Source organism: Rattus norvegicus, chromosome 9 (assembly GCF_036323735.1).
Source record: "Rattus norvegicus strain BN/NHsdMcwi chromosome 9, GRCr8, whole genome shotgun sequence".
NCBI classification, from domain to species: domain Eukaryota; kingdom Metazoa; phylum Chordata; class Mammalia; order Rodentia; family Muridae; genus Rattus; species Rattus norvegicus.
The window spans coordinates 89,310,436-89,324,103 of NC_086027.1; the positions used below are offsets into that span (position 1 = coordinate 89,310,436).

At 39.2% G+C, this 13,668-nt stretch overlaps 1 protein-coding gene across 18 annotated transcripts in view; it reads right to left on the reverse strand.

Moving 5' to 3' along the window:
- Nucleotides 1-13,668, reverse strand: part of Dock10 (dedicator of cytokinesis 10) — a 257,936-nt gene that overhangs the window by 18,500 nt on the left and 225,768 nt on the right. For 16 of the 18 annotated variants that reach the window (XM_039084669.2, XM_063267006.1, XM_008767315.4 and 13 more), the window contains exons 42-50: nt 11,213-11,350; nt 9,780-9,962; nt 8,674-8,784; nt 7,633-7,848; nt 6,209-6,266; nt 5,809-5,907; nt 3,967-4,073; nt 1,667-1,789; nt 1,416-1,529 (exon numbers count right to left, since the gene is read on the reverse strand). In XM_039084669.2, the coding sequence (XP_038940597.1) occupies nt 1,416-1,529; nt 1,667-1,789; nt 3,967-4,073; nt 5,809-5,907; nt 6,209-6,266; nt 7,633-7,848; nt 8,674-8,784; nt 9,780-9,962; nt 11,213-11,350 (1,149 nt within the window). Of the gene's footprint in view, nt 1-1,415; nt 1,530-1,666; nt 1,790-3,966; nt 4,074-5,808; nt 5,908-6,208; nt 6,267-7,632; nt 7,849-8,673; nt 8,785-9,779; nt 9,963-11,212; nt 11,351-13,668 lie in introns of those variants that run through there. The other 2 variants (XM_017596832.3, XM_039084671.2) reach the window with 2 other exon arrangements.

The following is a 13,668-nucleotide window of genomic DNA, read 5'->3' on the forward strand; positions in this document are numbered from 1 at the left end:
CCAGGGCACTAATGGAACTTCACTTTCTTTTCATTGGCAAGATCACCCAAAGATTTGCCATTAGATGCTGGCTAGCAAAGCGCCCCCTACAGGCCGCTGCTCTGCTGCTGGGTTAGCCTGAGTTTTCCCTCCAGTCATTCAACCCCTGGATCCATTTCTTGGTGCGATTTTCTGTTATTTTCCTTGCTAACGCTCCGCCAAGGCCAGACATTGTTAATTTCCTCCTTAAATACCATCTCCTCTCATTTGAGGGTCCTTTATATATATTTTTTCTTCCTCAATAGATACACTGAAGCTAGCTAACATTTTTCATATTCCCCTTCCACATGTCTTTTCCTTGTAGACTGTTCTCATTCACACTAGGTTTCTCTGTCTCTGCAGTTGCGATGCTGTTTAGAACTGAGAAAAATCCAGGGAGGATGAGATTGACTGTGGAGGTAACTACTTATGGGTCCTTTCCAGGTAGACAGAATCAGAAGTTAGTCTTAAAGCTGTCTTTGGTGATCACAGGAAACTTTGTTTTGCTAAATGCTTAAGTGGGAAAGTCTAATCAGAAGGACCAGACCCTTATCTGTAGCTTTAACAGCTTCTGAGGAGAACTAGAAGCTGTGAGGAATGGTGCCTCACACGAGGGAGAGGAAAGCAAGCAAGAGGTCCGAGAGCCACCATGAATATAAAATAGATCAGTGCATCTGTCCACAGACGTCAGAAAGACTTCTGCTGAGACAGAAGAATGCCACAGCCTTTCAGAAAAGGGACCGTGATGTTCCTGGGTTTATACCATTTAAAGCATTACTATGCAGAGAAATTCATGCATTAGTGTGTGACATCTCTTCAGGCCAATGCGATGGCTAGCTTGCAAATTTAACCTTATTCATTGCTGATGCAGTGCATTGAGACAGATAACTTTAAAATAACAGTGGCCTGTGACTTAGGAAAGAATGTAGCCCTGTGACAGTCTGCTTTGGAACAAACGGGAGATACAACTTACAAGACTGTAAAGTCAATGGTTGGAAAGGGTGGTCAATTTATAGACTATGATGGATGCTATTCCTTAAGGCATGTCTGATTGGATTTCACTTTAATCTGTCACATACACCTGCTGGTATATTAGGATAAAATGAAAAGCAGAGAATAATTAAAAAGAAGCCCCTTCTACTCCCAAAAGTTAGAGATCACCCCCCCCCCCCCTTTTTTTAAGCTTAACTTGTAGTAAGTTTCATGGATTTCTCTCTATTTGAGCTTAATACATTCTTATGGGCAAACTGATAAACAGTCACGTCCACAGAAACACCCATATAGGTTCGGACTAATCCCTCCCCGGTCTACTGTGCACGTCATCAGATGTCTTACAAAGAATAGAAGACGGCAATCTGAGTGGAGCAGTCAGGCCACGTTCCTTCTGACAAACTTACCTGCCCATAAAACGCGACTCTATAGTAACGACCGAACAATCGCTTCTCTGAATTCACCACCTCTGCCACTTTCAGATAGGACCGGTGGATATCATAATAGAGGTCCGATAATTTCTGAAACCAAAAACCAGAGGGATTTTTTTTTTTGAGAAAAATGCTGACACAAAAGAGAACATGTTATGTTTCAATGCTGTACACCATTGGTCAAAGCAAAAAAGGCTTGCGGCTTTGCGGGGCTGTAGGTCACATACTTTGAAGTCCCGTTGCTTTTCGAAGACCGCGATGATGGGTTTATTGACATCAGCGATGAGTTCGTATCGTTCAGACTTCCAAAGGAACTCAACGCACATGTACAGTTGCTCCACCAGGATATTCTGGAAGTTCCCCAGAGAAAAGGATGTTTATTTAAAAAAAATATGTTTAAAGATATGGCTCATTTCTGAAACTTGGTTCTGAAACTGTCTGAGCCTTAAGTCTTTTCACAATGTGATTTTTCATTTCCTGATCTTCATTACTGACATTTACAGCCCACCATGGGATCGTGGTGGATCTTGAATTTCTCCCTCTCCTTCTCATGGTCCACTAACTCATGAAGCAGGCGTACTAAGCTCAGATCTTTTCAGTTCTTTTCATTGCTGTTGTCACCGATGCTTATTTCCTGCTCCTGCCCCTTTCACTCCTAGACCTGAGGCAGTGTTCTAGCAAACAGGTGTTTCTCTCTAATGTCTGCTCTAAAGTGATATTTATTCCTTTTTAAAACATAAATCTTCTCATGAGATCTCAATACCCATAAGCCTTTGTGGAAGTCCAGTTTATTTAACACTATCTGTTCTCTCCAGACTGACACTCAAGGTGGTCCATAATCCCTTCTTAGCACTCTGCCCTTATGTTTTTTTGTTTTTTTAAATCTGGCTCCAAATTTCTACTTCTCTCTCCCCATCCTTAACAGTGCTTTGGTCCTCTACGTCAATGCCCATGCCCATGCTGCACACGCTAGAACATTCTTTCCCTGTGACACCTTGTAGTAAGAATTGTAGAATTAAAAAAACACAGAAATACTATAAGAATAGGTTTTGTTTTAATCCCACGTATGGGATATGGGGCTGCTTCAGAGTGTCCACAGCAGCTGACTATGATTTGCCTGGTGCTTTGGCTGGGATGTGATTTTGCCAGCTGCAGATAGTTTCTGTGATTGTATGGTATCTGGAATTCTGGGGACTTTTTAGAGGGTGTATAAATGCTAGGGCCCTGAGAGGCAGGTAAGGTTGTTGGTTGGTTGTTATTGGTCACAGTTTGTTAAGTTGTCACTCACAGAGAAGAAACAAGAAGAAATCAGACATCCTGATGGCAAAGATCAAACTTGACCCGGGTGGGAGTTTGATCAGTGGGAAGTGGTCTAATGATAACATTGCCTTCGTCCCAACCCCTGACTTTATTCAAGGATCTCTTTCCTTTCCCGTCTGTCTTTCCGTTCTCCCTTAGCTAGTGTTAGGGTGTTCAATGGGTGGAAGAAAAGGGAAGAACCACCCACAGAGTAGCAAAAACTAGCTACAATAACTTGTTCTACCTAATATCCATATTTATAATAAAATTTAGAGATCTTTTACTGATGCCCAGTCACCTCTATTACGACCACTTTCATGTAGAAAACTGTCATCTTCTAATTACAAAAATACAATGCCTCAATTTATAGTCACTTGGGTATCTATTCGGAACTGGCTGCTTTTCACATTGAATGGAGTTTTTATTTCCAAAATTCTGAATTATTTAAAAGCAGGGATTGCTTTCCTGCCCTTAATACAATGTCTTTCATAGTGGTGGTAGTTTAATTACTGTGTCAAGCTGTGTGAAATCATATTATCTGTAAAGCAAGTTTATAATATTGTTCAAATATTTTTGACAGTATCTTTTTAAAATTTACTATAGTCGTATACAGTATGCACAAAGCTAAAGTTCATAAAAAGCCATCTTCCAGATTTGCATTTTTCCACATTTATATACCATTCAGTCTTAAAAAATTAGCTCATGGAATATTGTATTTCTTGGTGAAGGAAACTCTTGTTTTATTCACCAGAATTGTTGTTATGTGATTCCCCCTAGAGAACTCCTTTTTTCATGAGAACTAACCAGCTTACAGATCAGAAGGCTTTCTCACAGAAAATGTGAGCCCTTTTATAGAACCAAATTTGTAAATAAGTAAACATGTGTCAGAAATTGCTGTGCCAAGTTCATAAAAACATTAGCATCCTCACTACATTGTATCAGCACATAGAGATTGGGTATCTTATGGAAGAGCACACTGTATATATCTGAGTTCATTGGAGTGAAATAAATCAGGCCTGGCTTAAAATTTCAATGAAGATTATGCTTGATCCACGGAGCTTGATATGCATTAATCGTATTAATCTCTATCTTAGTTGAGTCTCAGCATCACTTTATTTATTGAAGTCATAATGCAGAACTAAATTTTCTGACTTTTGGATGCACATAAAAATCACAATTCACTGCGTTTTAAAATCTCATCAATGACAGTAGCTCACTCGTGTCTGACCTCGTTGTACGGGGTGTCTTGCATCCCAGAATCCTCTTTCATTGCTCCCTCTTCTTTAATGTTTGGGGTGATGCTCAGAAAGGCTGGCCATCCCATCGAGAACATGCCTTGGGAGGGGATCAAGGACAATGAAACATTATCTTAGGCAATTTGTACTGGGGTTAGAACATGGCTTGCTTCTTGAGGTTAGTCTTGGCAGTATCATAACACATGATGGTTAGATCATGGTTCTGGCATTGCCTGTGTCCACTGATCAATTGATCTATCTATCTATCTATCTATCTATCTATCTATCTATCTATCTATCATCTATCTATCTTTCTATCTATCTATCTATCTATCTATCTATCTATCTATCTATCTATCTATATTTTTAATCAAGTTCACATTTTAAGAAAGGAATCACTTACTTCTCCAGCTCCGAAACTTCATAACATAAAATCATATTAGAGATTTCAAATATATCAATGGGGTTCAGATATGTGCTGATAAAGATCAATACGTGTTCATGAGGCATGGGGGTTCACCTTCCCATTTCAGTGCCCGTTCCTAAGTGTATCCCTTTTCAACAGATATGACATAGCATCGCTGGAATTACCTTTCATATAACATGGACTGTTTAAAATGCTCGAGGATTGAAAAATCACTGAAGTAACTAGGACACAAACTGACACTTGAGTTTTATCAGTTTTCTTCAGTTTGGATTTAGAGAAAATGTGAAAGTCTTTATGTTGCTCTGCAGAACCTAAAGCCAATAAATGGCTGAGCCAGAAGGGCATGCTAAATCAATAAAGTGATGACTTGCATATAAAGACTAGTGTGCATATGGCACGCAACAGTAAGTAAGAAGGGTTTTAAGGTGGATCTTCTCTGAGTAGATCTGTCTTTAACGAGGGCCCCGCACAAGAGACCTCACTATCTCATTGTTCGTTTAGGTGATTTGGTTCTAATGGATTATTTGGAAAATCCACTGTGACCTTTTTGAAAATGTACTCAAGTTTAAATGACTAGGAATGGAATTCATTGTGCTTCTGAAATATTGAAAATCAAAGTCCATTTTCATTTTGCTTGGGTATTTTGATTCGAACTCTACACTGAGTTTTCAACGGCAATTTGCAAGTTGAAATAATGTTATCGTGTAGATTGTTGTTCAGAAACTTTGGACTTGAAAGAATGTTTAAAGATTTTAGATAAAATATATGAATTATACAGCCACATTTTTACACAAAGTATAGTTCTTATAAAATGTTATTTTAGACCATGAAAGTGGATATTTTTTAATGAAAGTAAATAAATATTATCAATCATATATTATAAATTGTTAGAGTAAATTATTATTATTGTTATTATTGTTGTTGTTAATTTTGCAATGCTGGAAATCAAACACCAAGGCTTATACTTGCTAGGCAATTACTCTATCACTAAGATACACAGTCTTTAAGAAGTAAAATATAACATACATCTATGTAAATGTTTCTGTGTACATTCTTACTTTGAATAAACTATTACACTCAAACTAGATCCTTCTTGCAGGTTTGCACTGTTTTTCACTTTCAAGCAAAGATTTTTAATGGCAAGCCAGCAAGCAGATAGGCATGACCATAAATCCTAATCCTGGAGACTGGATAATATTCTATTTGCTGAGAATGGAGAAGAAAGCTAAACTTGTTAAGTTTAGGATGTGGTTTCTCAGTGGTCTGAGCTTTTTGTACAGTAAATTCTGTTGGCCTGTTTTCAGGTCATGGCTTTTGCTTCTAAGAAGACATTTACGGAAGTTTCCTGAAGCTGTAAAGTTGATTTCCTCAGCATCAAGGGCAAATGAGCACAGTTAGATTCACTCACTTCCTCCGCCCGGAGTTGTTAGTAATAAGTTGCTATCACAGGGGTGGGTGTCTTCTGGTAGCAGGGGTGGTGTGCAAATCTTTTCCATTTTCCAGTAACCTATGGCAGCGTAAGATGAGGTTAGGGCATGACCGAATGTTCTTGTTAATACAAGTTTATGGAACCACACATTGTTAATCAACGAGACATCAGAATCATCACTTTGAACCAAGAAGTTGACCATCCAGTTAGCTTCACCGCACATCAGATGAATATGCCGGTGGCATCACCGAATTGAAAATATTAAAGTACAGCATAATAATAAATATCTATAAAAGTTAAAGTCGGTTTAATGAATTTATGTGGTTAGGTTCCAGTACAATGGTCTCCAGGCTCTACCCCCTTTACAAGGCCCTCTTACCCTTGCGCTTCAGGTATTCTGCGATAAGCGCGGCTATATGGATGTAACACATAGCAGCCTATAAGAGAACACAAAACAGAGATTTCAGGGACAGATTGAACTTTTCATGAAACCAGTGGTTTCCCGAGGGGAGTCAGTGTGCTCTCTCAGAATATGTCATGTAGACTAACTCTTCATTCTGAAAGAAGTGAAAACGTCAATCTATTGGACTTTTCCAAAGTTTGTCATCAAGAATAAAATACATATTTGGGATATTTTTGTCTCTCTGTCTTGATATAGATTTGAATGGGATGAATGAGCTATTCTAAACAACTTTTCCACAAAATGCCATTCCCTTCTTTATGAATATCTAATCATAATTTATGGCTTTTTAAAGGCTATATATCTCTTTGCTTCTCAAATATATAGACTCTAGTATCTGGAGAAAAAATGGAAATAGAAAACATCTTCCTTCCCAATTTTTCTGCCTCTAATGCTGGCTCCTCTTTAGTTCCCCTCGCCTTTAGAACAGTTGCCTCTTCATTTAGTGCTTGCTTATATTGTGGAAGCTAATGTAACAGGCAGATTCTCCTCAGACCGATTACATGGGGGATGTTTTATTTCTCCTCCAGAGGCTTTGACCACTGCTGTGTACTCTTGACTTTATGAAGGGCCCAGGCTTTCAGATTTCTTCTTTTAAGGTTTCATGAATGAATTTTTGCCATTTTAGGTTAAATTAATGCTAACTGGAAGTGTTAGCCAAGCTAGGATTCTGGTTTCTGTTCTAGATCTGATAACCAAAAGCTTATCTTTTAGGATTATCCTAGTTAAATTTTAGACATTAGGCATATCCTAGATAGACTTATCCCCTATTCCTAGGGGGGTATAGTTGTGTGGAAAGGCAGATCTTCGCTAGTGATAACTCAGAAGCTCCTGGATGTTATAAATCATTATGCACAAATCCATCTAGCATTACAACTGCCACAGAAAAGTCAAGTATTGATTTACCATCTTCACACAGGGTACTTTCTTCTCCTTGGCTGATTCAGATGAACTTTGATAAACTTACCAAAGCAGCAAGCTTCCCTGTTCTACTCCAATTTCAGGGAATACGTTTAAAAACACAGACTATTAACTCTGATATAAGTGTTAATTTTTGAGTACTTTTAACAATACCGTCTTTAGCTTCAAGTTTTAGACATCTATTCATGCACTACATTTCAAACAACTGATGTTGCCACCTCTATATCTGGCCACAGTCTGATGTCCTCTACATAGAATCAGATGTCATTGAGCCCTACATATAAAGTAACTGCACTTGATATATAGATATATATTGGTGGAAAATATGGTGCGTTTTATGCTACATAGTATAAATTAAAAGCCAAATTATTCAGATAAGGAAGGCAATGTTGATGAAGAGCGAGTGAGCCTTTGCTTATCACCTCAGACAGGTCTCCATTTCTTGCATGAATCTTGGCCATGCTTTCCAGCCAGGTCCTCCGGAGCTCAGGGGTACTTGCATAGGAGTTTGCAAGGCTATACTGGAGGTCCACCAGCATCTCGGGGTCCTTCTCATGCTCCTTCATCTGGGCTGTCGCCATCAAAACAGTCCTTATACGCTTAGTCAGATCTTTCACCTCTGCTGGGAAATTGCTGTTCTTTGGAAAAGAGAGAGCCTGGGTCACTATCTGTTCAGCATTCCTTTGTTAACTTCTACCACCTATTTTTATGTTTTATGTAGTGCTCATAAATGTCTGCTTCCTGTATATTGTGATTATGATTATATTTTATTGTCCTATAGCCCAATTTCCTTGTAATAGTTTCCTGGATGCCTTTGAAATTCAGTCTTCTCTGACTCTAGTCTAAGTCATTTAAACAAGTTTTGATGTCATTCCTATTGATGGCATGTGACCCTGGACTGACCAATCATATTCTTGATAAATATGCCACCAAAAGACATCCTATTTGACTTGAGTTGGTAGTGTTTGAAGAAGGCCTTTTCTACTCAGATTACCAGTGTCCTTATACTTTCAGAGGTGAATCCAGAGACAGCTATAAGTGAAACAATTAACTGATACAATAAAGCAATGGGTGGGGGGATACTTCAAAGTGCTCTCTTGATCTCTAGATCAAGCTATGATTGAAGTCTTTTCCACCTTTAGTCTTCCAAAGGCACTAAAATAAGTAGAGGGAAAGATAAGTTTACTTGTGATGATTATGAATAAATGATGATGCATTTGGAAAATTTTGTTATATAACAATTGAGCAAAGATCTCAGAAATTCCAGCTAAAACATCGAATACTGAATGTGTGAGACCTAATGATTCCAATTTCAATAAGCAAAAAAATATGAGTGGTCAAAATCTTGATAAACTATACACAGAATTCATAAATACCTCATGGTTTTGATATGTCAGGTTAAAAACACCACCCCATTTTATTTCTGATTCTTTAGAAAAAGAAGCCCATGAAGCAACTCTTACTTTCATCTGTTTATCTCCATTGGCAAAGTTGTTGGTGATCGCGAGGGAGTGTTGAAAGCGAGACCCTCCAATCCCCGCATCAGCTATTAACTGGCTCACTGCTTTGATGAGCTGGAAGGAAAAAGAGAAACGAACCTTCGAAACCAGAGGTTCTCAACCTTGCTAGTGCTATGACCCTTTAATACAGTTCATGCTGTGGTGGCCCCCAACCATAAAATTATTTTTGTTATTTCATAACTGTGATTTTGTTACTGTTATGAATTGTAATGGAAATATCTGATATGAAGGATATCTGATATGTGACCCAAAGGGGTTGAGAACCACTGTTCTGAAGAAAAATGAACTTATGTTTTGTGTTCTATGGATGTGTGCGGGAAGATAAGCCTATGGCTGTATGGGTGCAGATGTATGGGTGGAGTCCGGAGGTCAACTTTGAATGCTGATCTTCAGATATCATCCACTTTGTCATTTGAGACAGGATCTCTCATGTTCTAGAACTCACTAAGGTAGGCTAGACTAGCCCATGGGATCTTCTTGTCTCTGAGGCCTCAGTGCTGAGATTATAAGCATATACCATTGTACCTGGTTTTTAACATGGGTTTTATGGCTTGAACTCCTGTCTCCAGGTTTGCTAGGTACACACTCCACAGACTGAGTCATTTCTCTAGTCTAGACACTGTACTTTTAAGGAAATTGACTGAGCTAGATAAATACGCCATACATTTCTCCTAGAAAGTTCAACGAATGTCATTATTATAACTGTAAATACTGAAGGAAAGGTGCAAGAATCTTATAATCTTGGGTTGCCTTGAAGAAAAATATGGATGTCTTTGGAATTTGGTTGGATTTGGCCTCCTAGATTAACCGTTGTTTATTCCATGAGATTCTAGTGCATGAGCGGAAGAAACATAAGCTCGAGTGGCAATGTAAACTGTAATCCGTTGATTTCTCCCCAGCTCTCCTCTTAGGTAAACCAGGACCAAGTGTGCCGGGAGAGTGGAGTCTTGAACTCAGTTGAGAGGTTGCCTGGGAACAGGATGCTTTACTCCCTGCCAAAGCACACCAGTTACTTTAATATCAACATCAATGGAGACGGTAGGACTTACTTGTAAGTGAGACCTGACAATTGACTTCTGCTTGTTAAATTCAAAGTTCTTCCTCATGAAGAAGTACAGAAGGGCTGAGGCTTCCATCTGCGTCAACCGTGACCTGTGGTTACAGCATTTTAGGACTTCATAGCAGAACGAGCCGCAGAGGTCAGCAGGCCCTTGGAAAAACGCTGAAGGGAACTAGAGGGGTGGAAGAACGAAGGAGTGAGCCATGTTCTTTCATGTTTCAAACTTGTAGACTAAAATGCGATCCAAAAATGTACTTTCTCCATTTGCAACAGATGTAGGCATGTGTCTATCTTTGAAGTCCTAGTTCAGTAAGCTCTTCTCTTGCGTTAATTATTCCCTTGTACTAATATTCTATGTGTTAATAACTGTCAGCAACCCAAAACACATGAGGTCTTTGAAATATTCCATTATTCATTTGACACTGTTATATCAGGCTATATGCTGTTTATAGTCATCAAAGATGGCTGCTCGAGCTACTCAGTATAGAACCTTTAACCTGATTTTCTTTCTTTCTTTCTTTCTTTCTTTCTTTCTTTCTTTCTTTCTTTCTTTCTTTCTTTCTTCCTTCCTTCCTTCCTTCCTTCCTTCCTCCCTCCCTCCCTCCCTCCCTCCCTCCCTCCCTCCCTTTTTTCAGCAAACTTTCTATGCTGAAAACTGAGCAACCACACAATTGGTCACCACATAATGCCACGACATTTTGGTATTCCGCTCATTTTGAGACAGCTGTTGGAAATTGGATCTAATGCTTTGTCTGATTTTGGCTCCCAAAAGCTGGGCTTCCAGTGTCAGTCTGGCCTGAGTGTCCCCTCCCATAGCTGCCTTTGATTATTAATAAAGAATTGCTGTAAACCCAATGGCTGGGCAAGGAGACGGAGGCGGGACTTTTAGATTGCGCAGGCTGAGAGAGAGGGAAGGAGAGGGAGAATCACGATGACTCAGAGGGAGAAGGATCAGATTTAAGAGCTGCAGGAGAGAAAGCATCCTACAATGCAGGTGGAAAGGGAATGCAGCCTAATGAGGGGACTGCCCAGAAGATAGCAGGGCAGCAAAGATAAAATATAGATCTAGAAGGTGTTAAGCCAGGGATACTGGAGGGAAGTGGGGAGGTTTAGAAGTGCTCAAGCATTGAGCTAGTCAAGGCATATCAAAATTAGCTGGCGTGTGCGTGAGTGTGTGTGTGTGTGTGTGTGTGTGTGTGTGTGTGTGTGTGCTTCATTCAAGAATCCAGAGAACTCTTGGGTGGGTGAATTGCACACTTAACCTGCCAGGAGCCAAAGTGGTTTAACTGCTACAACAGCAAATGACTAGTATCTAGTGAAACGTAAATAGACCTTCTTCCCTGCACACTGAGAGATGCAAAGATTATTAAGTCCTTATTGTCACCTTGAGGTGAGCTTTCCCTGAGACTGGAACATCCTTACCTTGCACACGAACAGCCTCAAAGAAGCAAACACGTGTTTCAGGGCTGAGGCTGACTGGTTGACTTGGAAAAACAGCATGTACGTATCAAAGACCCTTCTCATGAGTGAGTTTTGACAGTCGGATTGTTGGAGCTGTCTCTGAAATTCAGAAGAGCTGTTATTTAGGATCAGTAGTGGAGCAATTGCTTCCCTTCAGAAACCTTTATTATGTTCATACCGTGTGTTGAATACAATCCTGAGTGATAGAAGCAAATTCGGAGTGAGAAGAGATGATTCTTGAATGCTCTCAGGGAAGCTTATACAGTGGTGTCAAAACCAAACCGAACCAAACCAAACCAAACCCAGAGAGACCGTAACTAGAGTAGGAAGATGTTACAGAAAGTGGTTGTGGATTACTTTGCTTAGGGGGTGGCGAGCAAAGACTCCTCCAGTGGATGAATGGAGGTGAAGGACTATGACTCATAGAGACCTGGGAGGATTGTCATGGAGTAAGAGCCTTGGGTTGGAGAGAAGCTTATGAGTTCAAGGTTGAGAAAGAACAGAGTGGCTGGTGTGTGGCTAGTGGGTTGGGTCATGGGGAGAGGATGAGGTGGCAGATAGGCACTGGGGGGAAGCCTTTCAACTGTGTGCTATTCAAGGTGCATGTCCATCAGGGAATAAAGAACCAAATCCAGTTGTGTGTTTCTCCCACCATGTTGGCATTTTACTTGAAAGCAAGACTCTCTTAGTGCAATGCTCCTGGAGGGAGAAATTTTGTTTAACAGATCCAACCTTTCCTGGTACAACTCTTAAAACGGGTTCATTTGAGTGAGCTGTAAATGTTTTTAGGAGCATTGTTAAAATGCATTGGTGGGAGAAACTGTATACATTCAGAAAGTACAATTGCATAAATTTGCCTTTGGTATACACCCATGAAGCCACTACCCCAGTCAAGAAAATCAAACATACATTTTTGCAATCCTGTATGCCTGTCTTTTATCTCCATTCCTCTAATCAGTCATTGATCTCTTGCTTCTATTAAATGGTATTTTCTTTTTTTTTTTTTTTTTTTTCGGAGCTGAGGACCGAACCCAGGGCCTTGCAAGTGCTCTACTATTGAGCTAAATCCCCAACCCTAAATGGTATTTTCTAAGTGGAACGACAAAGTAGTCTTTTCTGGTTTGCCTTCTGAAGCTTCATGTATGGGATAGCCTGTGCATTCACCTTTTGATGTGCATGTTGGATTGTTTCCAGTGGCTTTTGTTATTTAAAATAAATGTTATGCATACTTATGTGTAAAGCCTTATATGGTTAGGTGATTTTATTTCTCCTTGGTTAGGTGCTACTATCAAATGGTTGGTCACCCTATAGGTATATAATTAGCATTTAAAATATTTATTCTTGTTTTAATTTATGTATACGAGTGTATGTGTATGTGTGCATGCGCGTGTATGTGTGTGTGTCTGTGTATGTCTGTGTGTGCATGCCATGTGCATGAAGATGTATGTGTGTAGGATAGATGTTGGCATGAGATTCCTGGAACTGGTACTACAGCACCTGTGAGAGGTTCAGTGTGGGTGCTGGGAACTGAACTCAATACTCAACTACTAAGTTATCTCTCCAGCTCCATCATTTGCTTTTAAAGAAACTACCAGTGTTTTTCCAAATTGTCTTTTCCCATTTGGAGTCTTACTTTCTGTGTATGACAATCACTATTTCTCTAAATATTTGTCAAAATGTGGTATGGATAGTCTTGGTAGCATTAGAAATTTTATTAAGTATATTATGTTAACACCTCACCAATGTTGTATATATAAAACAAATAAGAAAAGATGCTTGGTATTAGAGTTTTTTTTTAAATATAGTCATTAGTTAAAGCACAGCACTGCTTGACTTTTGTTTTTCTGTTAAAAAAATATGGAGTCTTTGATGTCCTCCTGGATTGAAGACTTGGTACTCAATTGTCGCAATAACATAATTATATTACAGATTAATATAGTTACATATAACACAATAAATGTGTTCAACAATAGACTACAGACACAGACATAGACACAGACACACACACACACACACACACACACACACACACATATATATACACATATGACAGTTCAATAAGATTTTATGGTATAGTAATGTATTTGCCATCTAGTATGAAGAAACAAAACAGTCACATAATGTCATAATCATTAAGGGATTCTCTTCTCAGCATTTGTTCCTGTTATTACATATTATATTATAAAAGTATGCTAATAAAAGTATATATTTTATAATTAAAAATATGGAGTCTCAGTTTCACCCCACGTAAATGCCTGGCAGCACAGGAAGAGGAAATGGAAAGAAAGATAATATTGACAGCAGTGGCTTAAGCCAGCGTTAGTCATCCTCTGGCAAAAAACAGAGAATCTCATTTTTATTTTTTATTTTTTTCTTTTTTTTGGGGCTGGGGACCGAACCCAGGACCTTGCGCTTCC